General features: G+C 41.3%; 1 protein-coding gene across 2 annotated transcripts in view; it reads right to left on the bottom strand.

Moving 5' to 3' along the window:
- The window catches only part of LOC117560486 (carboxyl-terminal PDZ ligand of neuronal nitric oxide synthase protein-like), a 263608-nt gene extending 244876 nt beyond the window's left edge, over positions 1-18732 (bottom strand). Inside the window, exons 1-2 of one of the 2 annotated variants that reach the window (XM_034237337.1) lie at positions 18271-18732; positions 17842-17913 (exon numbers count right to left, since the gene is read on the bottom strand). In XM_034237337.1, the coding sequence (XP_034093228.1) occupies positions 17842-17913; positions 18271-18375 (177 nt within the window). In that variant the 5' untranslated portion in view covers positions 18376-18732. The remainder of the gene's footprint in view (positions 1-17841; positions 17914-18270) is intronic. The other variant, XM_034237338.1, reaches the window with a different exon arrangement.
- Between the last annotated feature and the right edge of the window lie 2666 nt (positions 18733-21398).

The raw sequence follows: 21398 nt of genomic DNA, 5'->3' as shown, positions 1-21398 counted from the left end.
CCTGCAGCTTTAATGAAAGTGTCTGGAGGGGTAAGGGTTTCATTAAAACCATATTGGAGGGAAACCTCATTTCATCATTCCAGCCCACACACACACACACACACACACACACACAAACACAGCCCTAAACACACACTGTGGAGAGCCAACAATCTCTGTAACCTCCCCATCATCCAATTTCCTTCTGTGCTGATCTAAAAGCCAGGGGAATCATTGAAGCAATGCTAGACGGATGTGCTCTGATACTCCCCTCTGCTTGTAAAAAAATGTTTCTGCATAATAAAAAACTAGAGCACGTGACGGCAGTTACAGCCATGGGGAAGACTTCACAGGAACAGAACGGATAAAGAGTACAAGACAGCTGTATCGCATTGAATATTGTGTTGTTGACCTACCGGAGATGATGGTTTTAATACCGCTATTAACTCCGCTGTCAAACTCTCATTTCCTAAACTTCCCTCTCAAAAAACCTCTGTGACATTTAAAAAGGATTAATGGAGCCTTTTCTTGAATAGGGGAAATGCAAATGGATTGAAGGCGGTATAATTTAAGCAAGTTCAGAGGAGTGCACGAACAGGGGGCGCCAAAATACAAATAATGATAGAAGAGGTTTTTTGGTAGTTTGCTGGAGGAAGCATTAAATACAGCACAGTGGAGCAGATGAAGGAGGGCCAACTGCAGGATTGAGATGCAGCCGTAGGGAGGAGATAGGCGGAGGAGTGGTTGCTGTGGCGAGATAATGTCGAGGGTCCAGAGCTGATAGATGAAGGCAGCTCTAAGGTCAGCGTGGGAGAGGCAGATGACTCCATGCCATTATCACTCAGCACTGTGCCACTGAGTGTGTGCTCTCATATATCCATATATGTGAGGATTAACCAGTGTACATCTGTAAGCATTGTATACCAAATGTGCTCTTTGTATGTTTTTTCAAGTATATATATCCACCAAAGTTCCAATGTAGGCGAGCAGTTGAAAGGCCTATACTAACTTGGGAAAGGAAGGGAAGTAAAAAAAGTCACCCTTACTGCCATTAAGTCTACTTACAAAAAGCTGTGTAATGCACACTGTCCTAGGATCTGTATAATTTTCTATCTATGCAACTTTTGACAATGATGTCTTGTTCAGGAAGAACCTGTGCAGTTCTCAGCTGCCTAGCCTTATAGGGTGATACAATGAGCCAACTAACACTGCTAAGCTAGCTAACATTCGTGGGCTAAGACAGATGTTCCTAAAAACTCAATGAACATAATGTTGGTGGCTCTAACTATTCCAACTAAATGACCACAACAACACATCCCATATCCTTGTCTGCCAACCACATTTACCAGTGACTGTCTTTCACTTGATTACATCTATTTTAAATACGTACCAATAATATATTATTAAATACCAACCACTTGCAAGTTAATAGTCACCAGTCATTATGGTTAGAAACTGAGTCACTACATCTTGCCACCACCATGATTGCAGCGCAGCTCAATGGCAGGAGATACAAAATGGTTTGTGTGGAATATTGGTAGGGTCCTTTTGAGCGCTTCAGAGTTTTTAAGAACCAGCTATTGCCAAATTGCGAAATTGAATGTGTGTTTTCATTTACAGAATGACATTTAACGCAATCGAACAATTTTCAGACTGTTGTTTAATAACAAACAGCCATTTTAATTCCTCAGTGTAGATAAGAAATGACTGCATCACTAGTCTGACAAGCATATCAAAAGTCAAATGGGTTGATACTTTGTAGAAATGTTGCTATTACAGAAAATACAGTGATGCATTCGGACACATTTTTGATGAAGATGTGCTGCTTTTCTCTTTATATGTCACTATAAATAAATCAACTTTGGGTTTTGGCTGATAAACAAGCAATGTGAAAATATCTCCTTTGGAATCAATTCCATGAATTGATCCCGAACTATTAACAGATCCATGCCTTAAAACAACAATTAGCTAACTAATAAATAGACCTTAATATAATAGAGAAATGGGCACATGATCTGGGTGTAGAAGGGAAGGGTCCCCTTCACTGAGAGCTGAGATATGAAGACAATGCTAAGGATGCAGGAAAGGCAATTCCGTACAACAATGATCGAAACTACATTGGGGGAGGCAGAAGAGGTGGCAGGGGAGCATAATGTAGAGAAAAGAAGGGTGAGATGAAGGTAAGGAGGGGGATGAATGATGAGGGAGGAAGGACCAAAGGAGAATGAAGAGGAGAGGGACGGGAACAAGAGGCAAAGCCAGAAGAAAACAAAGGGGAGGAGTAGGGGGGAGGGGGAGAGAATGAAGAAAAAGAAGGAGGAGGGCAGGGAGAGATTAGGGTGAAAAGAGGAGGTAAAAGAGATGAAGTGCAGGAAGTGGAGGAGGAGAAGGTAATCTAAAAATGGTCGGCAGTGGGAGAGGAAAAGAGATCTCAGGAGAGAAATCTAGGGAAGTAAAGAACGAATGAGAGGATGCTAACGAGGAAGAGCCAGAGGGGGAACTTTTTCTGGATGATTTGATTCTTTACCTGTTCCTTAAGGCAATTGTAAATAGTCCACTTTCAACTGTAAAGTGGATAGTGTGCAGAAAACAAAGAGGAAGAAAGTGGACAGAAATATTCATTGGCGGTTAGGGGAGCCTTGAGGCTGAAAAGATGACTGAGGGAGAAATTGCGGCTCTTTATTTGAAGGCATTCATGCCAGTGAGCGACTTGTAATCCAGTAGAACTGTTGCTTGAGGAGTCAAAACGTCATTGTAATCGGCATGACTGCCTTGTTTTTCTTCAATCGTGCCCTCTTAAGACAAGCTACACCTTACAGAAATGGGCTGAAGAAATGCAGAAGACAAGCTGGACAGAGTTTACAGCTCTTGATTCCAAACGAAGGATCAGGTTTGAGGTCAAGCAATACCAAAAATCAAGGGAGACAAGGTGACAGACGAGAGAGAAAGGTGACAACCCCCGAACAGATAATCAAACAGCTATCCAGGCAGATCACACACACACACACACACACACACACACACACACACACACACACACACACACACACACACACACACACACACCCACACACACACACACACACACACAACACACACACACTACACCACACACACACACACACACACACACACACACACACACACACACACACACACACACACACACACACACACACACACACACACACACACACACACACACACACACACACACACACACACACACACACACACACACACACACACACACACACACACACACACACACACACACACACACACCACACACACACACACACACACACACACACACACACACACACACACACACACACACACACACACACACACACATTACCGACAGGACAGTTGAAGGAGAAACTCTCCACAGGAGTTTAAGGACTGTACCACTGTTGTTGTTTTTATTTGCAATCTATAGGCGCTTTCACACCGGAGTACTTTTCCCAGGAATAGTTCCGATAGTTCTTGGGATTTTGCGTTCACACCAAAAATATCTGGAACTACAACCTAGTTCATGCCAACCTTTTCACCCCTTTGCAGTCCCTGCTAGAGAGGTGGTACTTTCCTGGGGAGGAAAAGGTTCCATTTTCTGATTGGCTGGGCCAATTGCACGCCCGTAAAACTCTGAAAAGTTTTATGAAGCCGCCATTTTATTTGCTGGCATTAGCATTATTAGCATTAGCATTAGCCCAGCGCATCAACGGAGAGAGACTAACTTATGGCAACACAAAATAAAACGTTGGAGCGGTGGAGTGATGAGGAGGTGTCGGCGCTTCTGGCGATTTACCCGGGACTTTGGGTGGCGATTTACTGCCACCCGAAGTCCCGGAGGGCAATATACGCCGTGGAGTTGTTTGCGGCCTGCCAGTAAACCCAAAGCAGAAGAAGAAGAAGAAGTGACGTCAGCGGCTTAATTTGCGTAATCCTCCCTCAGGGACTTATTCCAGTGTGAACGCGATCTACTCTTTAGTTCCAGGAACTCATTTTTAATAAAAAGGATTGCAGGGTTGTCTTTAAAAACGCTTGTTTTGTCCAATCTTAAACCAGAAGATATACATTTGACATATAATATATATAATATATACAAGATATACATGTATATACAAAGGGCTCTTATCTAGACCTGCTCACTTAATTTGAATGGGATAATAGTATTCTGGCAGTTCTTTAAATGTGGTATCAGTTGAGTATTTAGTTTGTTATTGTTGAGGATCCTCTAATGGAGCATAAGGAGCATCATGTAACAATACAGCTATCCAAATAAAGTTGTACACATGACATGTTTTGGCAGCTGTTAAAGGCAGGCCGGGGCAGGTCCATGTGATATTTCCTCACATGGAACATATTGACTGACTCCAGACAGACATAAACCCAGCACTAGGCAACTTGAAAAGGCACTAAGGATTGAAACCTTTTAACACATTAAAGCTTCCGTCCAATGCGAATCACTGTAGTTGTAGCAGGTATTTTATGTCTGGCAGCTGATTGAAAACTCTGTGATTGTCCTCTGAAGCTGACCTTTCCTCTACTTCTGAAAGAGTTCCTCTCCGCCCGGCACAGCATCATTCTCACCGTATCATCCCTTGTTGATGCTGCGGGGCAACTATGTCAAAGTTTGCAACCAACTCAACATCAACCTCTGAAAATCTCCTAGATCACCGCCGTCTCGCCGCTTTGCTCAGGGCAAAACCCCCTACTCATTCCCCTCATTTAGTGCTGACATTTACAAGAGGGGGTGCAGAGTCAGGTGATGTTCTAGACTCTGTGTGGGGTTGGGTGTGGGAAAAAAAAGGTTTCTAAATAAAAACTCTAGGAGGGAATCCAGCAGCATCTGTGTGTTATTACATTATCTTGTCGGAGAAAGAGAACGAACAAGCAAAGCGGTGGGTTGTGAACGGCGGTTCGAGAAGTACAAGGGAAAAATGAAAAGATGGAGGGAGGGATCAGGGGAGGTAAAGATGTAATTGGAGTGCAGTTAATACTGCTGACAACTCAGTTTGAGGCTGTTTGCCTAGTTTGTCATTGCCAGCCTGGAGGCTATGAGGGTGGTGTGTGAGTTTTACTGAAACAGGAGGATATCTTCATCATGCACAAACATTCAAAAACAGTGTGTCAGGATTCATTCCCTAGCAGGAACTACACTGTAGGCGGTATACAAAGATATGAGATATTCTATAAAGCCCTGTTGTAAAAGTTAAAACGTAAAGGTTTTATGAGATATACCAACGTTTATTTGTTGCTTATAGTCACATGGTTGAAATAAATAAGTCTCCTTTTTTAAATTTATGACGGCGACAGTATTAGCTGCACAATTCTCCAACAACCAGGAGCAAATGTTAGGACCTGGTTCTTGGATATCCATCTCCAGGTTATTTAATGTTCCCCTGGATTAAAAAGTTAATAAAAAATCTGCGGCATGAGATATGTTTCTGTGGCATGGCGGACGTTAATTATGAGAAGGGAGGGATCAAATTAAGTTGCTGTCTCCATTAGTTACAGCAGGGAGTGACAAAGATCGCCTCCAGTTTCTCAGAAAAAGAAGCCGTGAATCAGCCACAGTTTCTCTCGGCCTCTGATGAAGGGCAGGGCGATGTGAAGGGCTTAACGGATTGTTTCCGAGGAAAAAGGACTGCGTGGGGGGGAAGGAAAGGGGGCCGGCCAGTGATGAAAAGGTGGGATTGGAGAGAAAAAAGATAGGGGACAAGATGAAGAGACTTTGCAAAGATACAAATATAGAGTGTTGGTAGAGAGAAATAGATCAGTTAAAAGCTAAATGTATTTCTGTTTGATTTACAGCCCTTAGCATCACTAGGGAAACCACGCAGGAAGTGTAAGTAAACAGTAAATGTGGTTAAATTACGAACATTTCACACACATTTTTTGTACAGCATAAAATTAGCCTGATATTCAGACTGAGCTGCCTATTTGTCTGTCATTTTTTATTTTGTATTGGACATTGTTTTTAAGTCTACCCTGATGTTTTGTTTGCCAGTGCATTAACATACGTTATTATAGTGATAAAGAAAGTGAGTCTAAAGGTGAATTTACATGCCAATCTACATGCAAACCCTCATCTATCGTCATGATGCAAAATGAAAAAAGAATAAAGGAATCAGAGATACAAGCTTCCACATCCCATGGTGCTTGACCTTTAGAAGGCTCAAACCTCCAGAGAGAGCTTGGAGTACAAAAAACAATCATTCATCGTAAAGGGGTTTGGTGGAGGTAGATGGGTTTCTAGAAATCTCCCTCTGGAGGTATTCCAAGCAGGTACAACAGGGAAGACACCCCAGGGCAGACTAAGAATACAGCGGAGGAATTATTCATATCTAATTAAGTCTGAGAAGACTTTGGTATGCCCCAGAGAAGCTAAAAGAGGTGGCTGGGACAAAGGTTTGAAGGCTCCCGGGCTTAGCCTACTTTTCAAAGCAACCAGGACCCACTGAAATAATGGAAGGGTTGATTTTGAGATATCGATTTGTGGGCAGGCAATTGGTTACCACCAAACAAACACATTGTCAGGTTACTTTTTCCATATAAACGGAAGGCCAACAAACCACATGCAGTTTTATTGTGACAGTTGATATTCTCCTCTCAGCTATTGGATCTGTTTTAACCATTTTTGGGGTAGTTTTCAGTCGGTAGGAGATAAGTTGCAAAAGATTAACACAAATAATTGTCTCCTGAACTATTCCTGGGCTATAAAAGGAAATCATATATCACAATATGTTTGACCTCCATATTGATATTGTAACGATTTCGTTGAGTTGACTATTGATGCTTTAATATAATGAGAATATATCACATTATGGATAGGTATGCTCCGATCGCCAATGTTGGGGCCGATCGCCGGTATCAGTATCGGCCGATACCGATCGCCGATCCGATCGTGTGGATGGGGGCTATGGGGATCTTCCATTTAAAGTGATGTTTAAAACTCAGCTAATGGTGCTCTTTCACTGGCGCTTCCACAAACAACAACCAACATAATTATTACATTCAAATGAAGTACATTATTCAAGTTTAAATTAACTTTGGATAATAACACGGGAGAAATTAGCGGAAGCGCTCTCTTTTCCTCTCTCCCTCCCCTGACAGCCCGTCAGTATCTCATGCAGCTCGCTGATCCAGTAATGAGTGACCCGACAGTGAAGAATAAAAATATGTATAACTAGTTTAGCTTGTTCCAGAGGTAGATAAAATAGCCAAGTGTGTTAGGTCTAACTCTTAGGCCCAATCCCAAAACCACCAGTACACCATACCCCTACGTTTGCGCGGAGGGTCCGCCACATTAAGTGCTGTTCCAAACCAACGAGTGTGGAGGGGGGAGTGGGTTATCAAGCCCTCAAACAGCGAGTCTGCATCGGTGCTGACTTGAGACCGGTCACTACCTGATCGGACTCAACGCTGTGTAAATGTATGCATTTTATTATAAAGTTGTGTATATTTACAGACTGTTGCAAAAACTAAGAAGCTTATGAAAATCAGGTTGAAAACAAAAAGAGCTTTACAAAAAAACACAATTAAAGATGTTTGGAGTGTTATTTGAGTTATTAATTTTAATTCTTTGTCTAAGAGATGCTGATTTGAAACCGTTGTTACATACAGTTACAGCATTTCCTGTTTCTGCCGGAGAGAGGGGAGGCCGTCCCCAAAGCTTGCCGCTGTATTTACTCCCTCCATCTGTCAGTAGGGAGCCTCATTGAGCTGCGAGTGTCACTCCGCCACGGAGTTCACTCCGTCACGGAGTGGGTAGTGTGTAGGGCGTGGTTTGGGATTGGGCCTCTGTGTGTGTTTTGCTCCGCTCAGCGGTCCGTCACAGCGGGTGGAGCTGCAGGATTTCTGCTTCACACACGTTGCATACCGCTATTTTATTGTCTTTTTCGGACACCTTAAAATACTGCCAGACTGGTGAAGCCATTTTGGCGAGCTTGTTTTGCCGCGCACAGAGAGAAGTGTCATGTATTTTACGTCATGTGATTGGCTCTCCCGGTCGGCATTTATAGAGAGCACCGATCGATCGGCAGAGAGTCAATATCGGCAGATATCGATCGGCGGCCGATCTTGTGTTGGGTGTATTTAACTAAACGCCTTGGCTGATTTCAATTCAACCAGGTTGTCTCCTGCGGTATGCAGTTGAATAAATCATTACACTGCTTGCAACCGAGTTACTTAACGTTTCTTAAGCAAGCCTTGCATCGTTGTCCCTTTAGCTATAAGCAATTTGCATAATGCATCTTGTAATAGGCTGAAGATTCATGGGTAACTAAATAATAGACAAGTTTCACTTTGACTCGCACTCTCTCAGGCAGTGGGCATGGAGTGTCTGAATAGTCTGCGGCTCATCAACCCATTTACTCTCTGGAGAACAATAAAGCTAGTTAAGCATTAGCCACTTTTTAGATACACTGAGCTTATGTGACATTTACAGCCTGACTCTCGTGTTGGGACAGTGGAAAGCAGCAGTAGTCTAGATTAACGTGACAATGAGCAAACTGAGTGACACATTTACTTGAGTTACACAAATACCCATCATGCTAAACTGACCTGTCAATCCAATCACCTCCAGTGCAGAAAAGCAGAAGTTACAACATATTACATTACATGTTACTTTTATCCAAAGCGACTTACATACTCAATACTGTGGACAATCCCCACAGGAACAATTTGGGGTGAAGTGTCTTGCCCAGGGACACAATGACATGCAGCGGGGTTTGAACCTATGCTCCCCTGATCCGAACACCAACGCACTAGTCCACTGCGCCACAGCCTCCCTAGTTAAGGAGGAGGAAGAGTAATGGGATGAAGGGTAATGAGCCATGCAAGGCTTATTATCAGCTCACTTTTTGACCTTTCAACTGTGACCTTAAGTTAGAAAAAAAATTGCCTTTGAACACTACCACCAAACCGAACAGAGGAAAGGTTAGAAGACCACAAAGAGAAGCTTTAAAATGTCCCTCGAAGATATTCATCCATACTTTATGTATACATAATTGCTGAATATTTACACATTTCAAAACAGTAGGGAGGAGGACAAACATAAAATAGTCTTCAAATATTGAGGATATCTCCCTCCAGACATACCAATCCGTCACCATTTCCTGAGTCCATGCTATGAAATGTTTTTTATTATTTAAATAAAAACACATTTCCATAGTATACACAGGTGCTGGTCACCAGCCATGTCCTCAAAGTGTGGTGATAACCTTTATAGGCTAGCAGATGCCATGGTGCTCTTTAAAAGAACCGTTTAAAAGCTGAGTGAAGCAGCAATGACTCACATGAAACTAAATATCTTTGGGGTGGACTGAAAAAAAACAAGATGCTTAAAGAAAACACCTGAGACTCTGAGAAAGACATTTTTCACTATTTGTATAGCCTGAAACAAACAATAAATGTAAATGATCATTCGTTGCAGCCCGAACAAAAAACATTTAGAGAAACAGTTAAATCTTTACGTGTGATATGTTGAGAGCTGGCTTATACTCTATCCAATTTATTTATTTTTAACATATATTTATATATTGTATTAGATAAGATTAGCCCATATCTAGTAGCCAAATTTCTAAGCAACATGCATTTGTTTTTACAATTATCTGGTGTTATAAAGTATGAGTCAGCTGATACAAGATCTCTAAAGCTGTTGGGTCTTAATGAAAACAAACAACTATTTTATTAATAGCACTTCTGATTGATGTGGATGACTGACACACAAGAAGAAAATAATTTAAAAAATAATCGCAGGCTTTGCGATTTGAGAATCGCATCATTTCAAATTGAGTGTGTGTGTGTGTGTGTGTGTGTGCGTGCGTGCGTGCGTGCGTGCGTGCGTGCGTGCGTGCGTGCGTGCGTGCGTGCGTGCGTGCGTGCGAGGCAGGTGACAGACCAAAGCAGAACGTTTCTGCAGGATCTTTTTGGATGCATCTGGTCCTCAGAGGTGTTTACGGGACAGAGCGGGTACTCCGCTGTTGCCTTAGTGAGCCAAGGCACAGGCATGTATGGAGAAGGGCAGCCACATTTGCTAAACTCTTAATAAACCAGGATTGGCTGTGTTCCCATTTGGTTTACGGCCACATTAGTTGTATTTTTCACAGTAAATGTTGGTTCTTGAAGGGAGATTTCAAGAAAACTCTTTCGGTTTATACTGTGCAACACATGATTACACCATAAAGAAATGTTGTCCATTAAAAAACATAGAGTTCTCCCTTAAATCCTTCCTGTAATGAATTATCATAAGGAGGCTGCAGAGAATGACAGAAGTGTGTGCTTATTTATCACTGAGGAAACACAGCACAGCATTCTAAGTAGTATAAATATAAATAACCAGAATATGAATTATATTTTCCCAATGAAAGACATCTCCGCTGAGACGCACCTGTTTTAATCCAGGTGGATTAATTAGACAGATTCTAGATCTTGTTAACGTCAATCAAATCATTTTACCCAGCATTGATCATTAAAAAAAAATAGATTTATGTGAGACAACTGCCAAAATAAAAACACTGCAAATGTAATTATCACTCCATCAATTAAGCATCTTTCTATTTCCTTTTCATCTTTATTTCTGTTTTTTTCCCTCCTTTGTTCGATTAACTTTCGTTTTCATCATTAACCATTAAGGTTGTATGATAAAAAGATACTTGTTAATTGACAAAGGATGCTATCCTAAATTCCAGAGAAAGTCATGACAAGGGGGTGTTGGGAAATGATACAGTTCTAAAACAAATATAACCACGGCTACATTTGAGCATAAATATTGTGACTATCTCCGTGTGCAACAGTCGATATAGCACTGTGTCTGTGTGTACTCAGAGGCACTCAGAACCATGTAATTACTCAAATGTAGCTGTCACAGGATATATTGGTGTCTCACTTGATGGATCCCAGCAGGGATAACTTACCATGATGGATTAATGAAGTCCTAGTTTGTAGATTTTCTTTTGAATTTCGTCAGTGTTTTGGCCAAACAGTTAAATTCATGATTTAATGAAAAATACTGCAAAAGTATCTCGTCACACTGCTGAAACAATTACTCTGTTTAATGATCAATTAACAATAAATTAGGTGCTGGTGAGAATAATGTGTGCTTTTTAATCTAGTAAAAACAGCAAATATTTGATTGTTACAGCAATAAAATGAGCAGATTCATTAAAAACAAATATTTCAACACGCCTAATGTATATTAACTATCGGTGAAATGTTGGTCATATAATGATCACAAGCATTAATTCAAAATTCATGACATGTTATAGACTTATAAATTAGAATGTATAGAATTCTGTCATGATATTACATTATAATTCTAATAATATTGCATCTACAGCCTACTTTTTCATTGCAGTATAGAGCAAGTGCCAGTCTCGCTCGTCTGATTGCATAAACAGTTTGATTTCTTTTAAAAAAGACCACAATACTGCCATATAACTATAAGTGAACTCAAGACGTTTCGGTGTTAAAAAGATGCTTGTGGCGGCTAGGTGTAACCTGGTCCATACTTTGACAGGATGGACAAAGCAATTGTAGTTCTGTCTATTCCCCTCAATTTCCACACCACACCACCGCTACTCTTTCAGTCTCCTCCCGACGCTTCTAATCTTCTCGTCCCATGCTGCTCCATCTTCCATCACTCAGTTAACCCAGCAAAAACAGATTAATGAGAAATGAATCCCTTTAATTCACTGCATAGGTTTTGTCTCCTTTTAACCAGATTAGCTGTTACCCAGACTTTGCCAGATAATGATAATACATTTAATTTGTAGGGGGCTTTATAGTAGGCAGCATGTTCATCTCAGCATGTGAGATAAGATGGCTTTATGCTGGATGTCCTTAAACTCATTCAATCCCTATCATGCCCCTTTCACACCAACGCGGTTCCCGTTCTAGCTCCGTGCTAGAGCTTTTCTGGTTCGGAACCGGTTTTTCTTTTCAGCCACTGTTTGGTTCACACCGCCCAGAGCCCGACTGGTGCTGCCGCTGCTGCGTCATGACGTCACCGTTTACGTCGCTGATTTTCTCCCCAACGGCGTTCACTACAACAACAATGGGGGACTGCGTCGGGTCGATGATCGTGTTGCTTTTAATCATACGAAGCCAGATTAAATTAAATAACGACTTCTCCAACCTTATACTTTTCTCCAGAGTTCATTGTTTATTAATGTGTTTCAGCGGCTTTTTACAGACCGCTGCAGTGCTGCTCTTCCACCGGAGTTTATTCTCCCGTTAGCTCACATGGCAGCAACCAAAGCTAAACTGACTATCTTGACTACTTGTTGCTATCCTATTGTGGCATAAGCCGTTTTCTACAGGCACATTTTTCATTATGATTCTACTTGTGATAGTCGGACATGACAACCTGTGCAGCCCATGTATTGATTCCATCCGATAGCTGCTATAATACAAAACAAAACGTCTGCCTGCTCTCCACAATGATCAATGACAGCGAACGGATGGTCAAAGAAAGGCACAAATAAACAGAATCACACGAAGCCTGGTTAGTGTTGCCTGACTTTATAAAGTGTGTTTTTTTTATAAGTGTGTGGTTGCATTCTAGTCACTTTGCTCAGCGCTACTGCTTGTTACAATTTGTATACGGTGCTTTTCAGGCTCTAGCTCCGAACTGGCCCTGGAACCGCATGGATTAGTTTGTCGACAGAAATTATCGACAGTCTTGGTAATGAATTCACGTTCCTTGTTTTAGCTTCAACAATAGTTCCAAAATATGTGCATTTTCTACTTTAGGACAGATTTTATAAACGCTTTTGTCATTGTGCCAAATACAGGAACAAGCCAATGAAATAAGCATACCCAGAACTGCATTATGAATGAATCTACTTATAAACCATTTAAATTAGAAAAAGTTACTTGATCTATCAAATATTTGCCCAAAAAAAGCAAACAAACAAGGTTAATCCATACTGAAAATTATAGTAAATTGCAGCCCGAAACAGACGAGGTAAGAATACGAATACACTTCTGCGATAAGCTTTGCTTTCTCAATTATTCTGGGACATCTAATTAATCATTCCAGAATAACATGCACAACAAAGTGTGTGTGTGTCAGTGTGTGAGTGTGTGTGTACGTATGAGAACTAAAAACGACTCAATATCCTGCGGCGCTGCACGTATTGCTGCACTGTAGGTGGCTGTTTCCTGTTTTGCCGTGTCATTAGTTTGTTATCAGCGACTGGCTTACAGGTGACTCATGCACACAATGAACAATGACACCATATGTGACCTGCTCCATCTAAATCAGTCGCATTGACCCGAAGACACATTTTGAGTTGTATACACTGCTGGAAAGAGGAGATTCCTAGCTTTCTAATGATATCAGGATTGTTGTTGTACTCCAAATATTAAGCAAAATATGTCACATTATATAATGACTGTTACCGAGTCATCATTTTGAGAAAAAGGCCTTCAAAGTTTTCTCTTCTCTGGAATCCATCGATCTGATTGATTATTAGCAAATTATCAAAATACTACGGAGGGAAGATATTTTCGTTTGGATTACTGGTCTGGGGGAAGCTCGAGTGTGTGTGTGTGTGTGTGTGTGTGGGTGTGTGGTGTGTGTGTGTGTGTGTGTGTGTGTGTGTGTGTGTGTGTGTGTGTGTGTGTGTGTGTGTGTGTGTGTGTGTGTGTGTGTGTGTGTGTGTGTGTGTGTGTTGTGTGTGTGTGTGTGTGTGTGTGTGTGTGTGTGTGTGTGTGTGTATGTGTGTGTGTGTGTGGTGTTGTGTGTGTGTTTGTGTAATTTTGCATTTGTGTGTATTGTGTTTGTTTCCCGGGGAAAAGCCTCACGAGAAACACCGGCTGTTGTTATGCCTGCTGTGACGTAAAGTTACTCCGTTCTCCGCTTGTAATTATGCTGTTACAAGCTTCAAAGTTGTATTTATCATCTGAATTTGCTGAAACAAGTTTAATATTCTGAAAGCCAATACTTTGTTTAATTGAAATCAGATGAAAACAAACTGTAACGGACCCTGCCGTGTTATTTATGATTACTATACGCGTACATTCATAATGTCAACCGGAGGGAGGGGGGGCGGCGCTGCGGAAGAGCAGATTGCGAGTGAGAGGTGCCTGTCTTCGTCCCCTTTACAAGCTTCAAAAATGTATTTATCATGTGATTTTGGAAATAAAAGTTTCATATTCTGAAAGCCAAGACTTTGTTTGTTTAAAATCAAACAAAACACCTGAACCCCGAACAAATTGTTTTTTACGCAAATCCACGTTTATTTTGAAATGAGCCGTTGCGACTTCCGACTGATTTCGATAGAGCGGGTCACATATATCAAGCGGTCGCCTGGCGACCAGCATAGCTCAGGCTGACAGTGCAGAAAGACGAGGCTGTTAGAAATCTTGGAAAAGACCGGAAGCTGTGGGGAGCATCGTTTTACCGAGCGTTCTTTTAAAAACTCCACAAGGCATCAAAAGTTACAAAAAAGTGCATCTTAGAAACTAGGGGAGTCTGTCCTTGCTTTAATAGGCGCTTTCACACCGGAGTACTTTTCCCAGGAATAGTTTGGATAGCTCCTGGGATTTTGCGTTCACACCAAAAAGATCTGGAAGTAGAACATTTTGCCCCTTTTTAGTCCCTGCTAGAGAGCAAGGACTTTCCTGGGGAGAAAAAGGTTCCAATTTCTGATTGGCTGGGCGAATTGCAAACCACGCCCTGTAAAACTCTGAAAAGTTTTTGTGAAGCCGCCATTTTATTTGCTCGCATTAGCATTATTAACATTAGCATTAGCCCAGCGCACCAACGGAAAGAGACTAACTTATGGCAACACAAAAGAGAACATGGGAGCGGTGGAGTGATGAGGAGGTGTCGGCGCTTCTGGCGATTTACTCGGAAGGCTTCAGAAGCTGCTGGGAAGACTCCCAGCAGCTTCTATTGAAGCCAGTCCCCAAACTCCAGGGGACTTCCGGCCGGGGATTTCGGGTGGCAGTATACGCCGTGAAGTTGTTGCGGCCTGCCAGTAAACCCAAAGCAGAAGAAGAAGTGACGTCAGCAGCTCCCTCAGGGACTTATTCCGGTGTGAACGTGATTTACTAGATAGTTCCAGGAAATAAAAGTCCTGGGAACTATTCCTGGGAAAAGTACTTGGTGTGAAAGCGCCTATTATCCCTGAAATACTTTGGAAAAGCAGAGAAAGTGTTACTCGCTGCAGCCAAAAGCATTGTCAGAGTTTGAGAAAGAAAACCAGAACACCTTTCTGTGTCAAGCCTTTAACAGAAGAAAGGACAGCTAGACTTGACGCGTGGAAAGGCATTCAAAATCTATTCATCATCATAAGTTAAGAGAAAACATTTGTCTGTGAAAAATGTATTTTCATGCCTATTCAACAGCTGAAATATGTCTTTACCATGCTTTGTCTGCAAACAGCTCCCAAGAACTTTCTTGGGCTGCTTTCAGCTTTCAGGGAGCGACATCTTTTATTTGTCATACTAAAACATCTCTATAAATGTTTCTTCATTCCTGTATGAATCAAGATCATGATAGCCTTTCAAAATGTTTTGGTTAAACAGCACAAATGGGACCAGTCTTGTTGGAATGAGTGATGTATTTTAATGTTGTAGTCATAACACTAAGCAAGAGATGTTTCTGTGTGTCCAAATCAAGTATAAACCAATACAATTGTCTTTTTTTATTTATTTTTCCCAATTTTTCCTGAAATTATAAATAATAAAATATAGTGGATAAAATAATAATGGTGCTCTTTAAGCATATTTGTTTTCCTTTGTTACACGAGTCTGTCAAGTAGAGTCAAAAAATACAAAACTTAACAGTCAGATCCTTTTAAATCAATATGATAGCCATCTTCAGTCAAACAGCTAAAATGTCTCTGCAAATAAATCGATCACTGTTCATTTGTTCAACAACTTTTGTGCACCACATGTAGTTTTTATCCTTTCCTGTTAAGGTCCTTACACACCAAACTGACACCAAAGAACAAGTCCCGACGTAACGTCGCTTCACGTCGCCTCACGTCGCCTCACGTCTCCTTGGCCATGTTTCGCACTGGAACACACCGCAAAGACTTCAGCCGACGGCCAAGTTGCACATACGAACTGCGCATGCGTGAGTGGCAATAACTCTCCTTACCAGCAGGCGGCGGTAGTGTGCATTCATCATTCAAAAGAGGCAACAACCAGAAGACAGACTGCGTGATACACCGAGAGAAGAAGAACAGACTGTGTGATATAAACAAACAACAAATAGCGTCTGCGTTCCATTTTCACTCTGCGAGAAGCTCATGGGGCTTTCCCGAACCTGTGTCGAGAGTTGGAGTTAAATGACATCCCAGATGTTTTAATAGTTTGTCTGGGTCCCTCACTTCCGTTTCGCTTCTCATGCACTGATTCGCTAAGCTGAACAGCCAATCAGAGTGATTTATTTGGCCGACGGCCTCCCGATTCAACATATCGAATCGGTGGCGGAATGTGTCGGCACGTCCGAAAAGACACGACGGTGCAGTACACACCAAGACACACCAATCTGTGTAGGGCGACACGACGCTCATCGACGGCCCGACATCTAACGACGCCGAAAATCGGCTTGGTGTGTAACGACCTTTAAGTTAAAGTTTGGATAAGTGCCAACCCAAGTAAAACAAATGCCTTCATCGCTCCCATGCTGTCCAGAGTGACCTCTCTTCCAAGCTAGATACCTGTGGTTTCCCTCTATTGTGTTGTCAAGCCAGTGTTGAACCATTATCACACTAAAGGAGCCAAAAAAAAGCATTTTTTCCTGCCAACAACCACAGCTGCCAAGGCAGCAACACTGGGAGGTCCATTTTATAGAAGCGAGTTACTTCTGTGAAAAGGGCAATAAGAACATTTTGCACCTTGTGCTCAGCTGTGTGAGAACACATGTATCTGAGAGTGGGATTCCTGTTGGAATTAACTTTCAGACAACGACATGCAGATACAGACAACGACTGGCCTTTTCAATAAGCTAAGGTGAACGTTAAAGATGGAAGTTATTTGCACTCAAAATCCTCTAAAATTGTGGGCTGTAAAGACATGCGCCTGTGTGCCTTTGAGGGTGGTTTTGAAGGTATCATCGGTTAATCATAGCACACCTACAAGTTCATCACCATAATCCTCAAATACCTCTACACACCACTGGCACAGCCTATTAGGTTGCTAAACCAACTGCTGCCAAGCTGACAGACACACTGATTAAGATTAAGTCTGGTTTCTGGAGCTGAAAAAGCTGTAAATCTTACATTTACACAGCAGAAAGAGGGAGAGGGGTGGGGGAGAAAGATCACACTCCATTGCATTGCTTCAAAGGAAACTTCAAAACAGTGACAGGGCACATGGGAGACCAAGCCTCCCAGCAGGTCATGCCAAAATAAGCCTGGACAGAACAAAGTCTGCACGTTTAGACTCCAAGGTGCTTTCATAACTGGCAATCTATTTCTGAATGATACCACCGTAGTTAGTGAGTGAAATAGTCTTTTTCACACCACGTTACGCCTCGAATTGGTAATTTGTTAAGCTATTCTCTCTGGCTTCAGTGGGAAAGGTCACCAAGTTAATGCAATAATGTTTATATTCCACAATGTTCTCTATCAGAGGAAGTGTGAAACTAAAGTAATAATGTAATAATTAACTCAATCGGCTCAAATTCCCAAAGTCTTCCATCATAATTAACTTCACAAGGAAGGACAGATGACAGTTGAAAAGTTGACACTTCTTGACAGCTTGCTGTTTGGTCATTCATACACATGCCGAATACAGTAGTGGACAAGTGTTCATCTTAAACATTTATTGTGGTATCCTACCAGTCATGTTTATTGGATATTAATGAATATAATAGGAAATAAATGCACTAACCCGTATTCTTCTCATCGCAGCCACTATCTCCACTCGGCTGCTCGGCCGCGTCACATCCAGACTGCCGATGTACTGTTGCCGGGAAGGTGAAATATGACAGGTACAACACATTAATGAAACCATAGTTGGCATTCACCTGTATTTTATTCACTCAAACAGTTCAAGTGTCCACTTTATGTCATAAATAACTCAACTTAAGTCTCTCAACTAGCTAACAATTTACTTTAGGTAGGTTAGCTAACTTTAGTTAGCCGACATCTCTTGGAGTGGATTTACTAAGGCGACTCACTTTATATGACTAAGCTTTAGCAGTTTAAATACCTTCACAGAGTACTACAGTGGGGGCTGTTTGGACAGGTTGGCTAACAAAGACAACAAAAACATATTCGAGACGCTATCATAACAATTCCCAGTTGTTAGTGCATTTACCTTTGCCTCGAAGTTGATCCCATGCTGGAACGCTTCCTCGTTGTGCAAAGGGATCCTCAAATCATGCCCATCATCAACGAGGTTGTACTTGGTTTTTGCAGGCATTTTGAAAGTATTCACCACTCCACACTGACAGTAAAACCAGGATAAAATGAACGGGAAACTAACCGGGTCTGTTAAACGGGGAGTAATCCAAGAAAAATTTAAAAAATCCAAATCCGGTTAGTGCATGCTCTCCATCGCAGCGAACCGTCCCAGCGCTGGCACGTTACACCGCCCACAACAGCGGCCAAGTGGCGATAACTCCTCCAGCAGCGCTCCGGCGCACCGCTCCCCTGCTAAAATTCACCGGAACAGCTTTAAAAATACATGCAGAAATGCAGAAACAGCGACATGCGGGGACAGATGTGTTTTCCCGACTTTTCCTGTGTGCGTGTGGAAGTTGGTTGGGTCCTGCCAGGGCTCCCCCACGCGCACAGAGGGAGGATGTGATTGGAGGAGGCCGGGGATCCCACCTGCTTCCATTGGAACAGAGGCGTACCGTGGCTCCGAGGAGGAGGGGCTCAAAGGCTGGTACCTGCCCCCTCCCTTCCCTCCACAAACACACACACACACTTGGGAATAACCTGAATGTCCCTAATGCAAACAAAGGAGTGGTGTAGTAGGCGACAGTATATAAATACATATCTTTATACTTTGGCTTTGTTATTAACAGATGTAATACAGCTGTTTTTTATGCAGAGTATGTACACTAGAAATAATAGCAGCTCGCAAATCCAAGAGGAATTGTATGTCCTTTGTGGGTTAATATGCAAATGTAAGAAATGGTAAAATATACTGACTGTAAGATAAGATGATAATGTATGGGAATCAAACTTATTGTGTTATAATGAGGATAAGACATGTTAAAATTGATTTACAGATGTGGCTGATGTGTAGTAAATAAAAACCGTTGCCTATGAATGACATAAAAAAGAGCAAGGCTGCCAGCTAGTGGCCACATCTGCAAGAAAATAATAGAGATATCGTTAAAAATAAATGCTAAGAATAAGATGTGATGTGATTTATTTCTATAATTGTTTTCCTCATATGTATGCAAAAATAAACAACTATGAATGCATGAATTGTTAAACTCAAGGCTTGTATACTGTACATTATGTATGAATAACTCAATGCTCATGAGATAAGAGCACAAAACCTATTTGGCAGAATGTTACTTTTTTTTACATGTTTTAAAGCAACATTGTCTCTAATGTTTCATTTTTCTTGTTTTTTACATACACATTCATTAGTGAATATTAATGTTATATAAATGTTCCTTAAACATCTTAATTTTGTTCCATGTATTTTTGTTTTTGTATCATTATTGAACATGCTGCTTTGATAATCACAAGTGAGGGAAGACTGAGAAACACAACACCTAAAGCCTCCCTTTTTAGGGTTTCAATGGAGTGTGCTCACCTTAATGTTAAAATGAAAACTGTATTGATAAAAAATCAAGGACATCTATTCAGAACAAGCACTTGAACAAAGAAAACTTCAGATCCTGAAAAAAAAGTATGCTTAAAAAAAATCACAGATTAATAGATGAGCTATGTCTTCAACCTTCTGTAAGTTCAGTTACATCAAAAGAGAAATTAGAGGTTCATAATTACAGTAATAAGGGTCAAAACATATTTAAAATGCCGAACAATGCTGCAAAAAGAGGCTTTAGTCTATAGCTCAAATATAATCAGCCATAACACAATGTGATTAATTTAAATTATGTATATAATGATAATATTTGTAGCTGATAATTCAAAGAAGGTTCTTTCCATTTGCACCATCAACACAGTCTGTTTTATAAGCATCTGGACAAACAAGAGAGATGTTCCAGTAATATTTGGTCAGCAGACAAAGCAGAGGTTCATATTTAATGCAGTAATCATGTTGTATAATGCACACACCATCTGTGTCACCCTGGGAGTAGGGATGCTGCTCTCCCCTTAAGGTGGTCCCAGGCGTGGAGAGAAGGGGAAGTGGGGCAGCAGTAATTCACATTCTCACCACTTCTTTGGAAATATATAGTGAACTGCTGCTAATGGTGTCCTGCAGGCTTATACAGGAGGAGGATGTTGCATGCTGGATTTTCTGGATGTAATGGATTTAAAACTGGCTTTAAAATGCACCACTTTCACCCTCTGTCTGAAACCAAAGCCTAGTCTGCTCTGATTGGTTTGCTGATAAGCTCTGTTGTCATTGGTTTACCGCTTAGAGCTGACCCGCCCCTTAGCCTATCACATACAATGTGTTGGAGCACTAGCCAATAGAAGCGCGAGTGTAACATAGTGATGTCACAATTTTACGGAAGTAAACAAAGGAATCTAATCGAGGTGTTTCAGGCAGTCAAGGAGCATGGGAGAGAAACTCCCTCTAGAGGGAACTTGATTTTAGCCTCTGCAGATCATTAACTACAAGAAAGGGAAACCTCCAAAAAAGCATAATATGGCCTCTTTAACATCATGATTCATAAAAATCAATTCCCACATTTGATCTTTTTTTTTTAATAATTTAAATATGAGATCATGTTACATTTTTAAACGAGTGAGCTTTTAAGTAGCTGTTGATAATGAGGCTGATACAACACTTTATTGCTATACTATTGCCATTGTTTTCTATTTTCAGTATTTTCAAGGAAAAAAGGTATTATTACTGAATACAACTATTCCCCTCTCTTGGACCCATGTTGTGCTCATTAAGACTCTTTACAAAGGATAGAGAGCCTCTAAATCCCTGCCAGGTTTTTTAAATGTTGATCTTTTAATAAGGGCTTTGGCTTTTTAAAACATATGCTCCTGACATGAAGTAGATTTTAGAGATCATTGCACAAAGTCTCCATGGTTCCACTTAAAAGCCAAAAGGTCACATGATAGGACTTCACAGCCGCACAGCAAAAAATAGGCTGGTCTGCAGAGAACTGACTGAATTGGTGAGCTATACCACAAAAGAAACCTGTGTGTTGCCATGTAGTTGAGTCTGTGGAGGAATAGCAGTAATCATACATAAGACACTGTGCTTGTTACAGGTATAATCCAATGCTTTCCTTCTAGTGAAGATATGGTCAAATAGGAACTGAGGTGAGCTGTTTA

This window comes from Gymnodraco acuticeps, unplaced genomic scaffold, assembly GCF_902827175.1.
Source record: "Gymnodraco acuticeps unplaced genomic scaffold, fGymAcu1.1, whole genome shotgun sequence".
NCBI classification, from domain to species: Eukaryota; Metazoa; Chordata; class Actinopteri; order Perciformes; family Bathydraconidae; genus Gymnodraco; species Gymnodraco acuticeps.
This window is presented reverse-complemented; position numbering and strand designations above follow the sequence as displayed.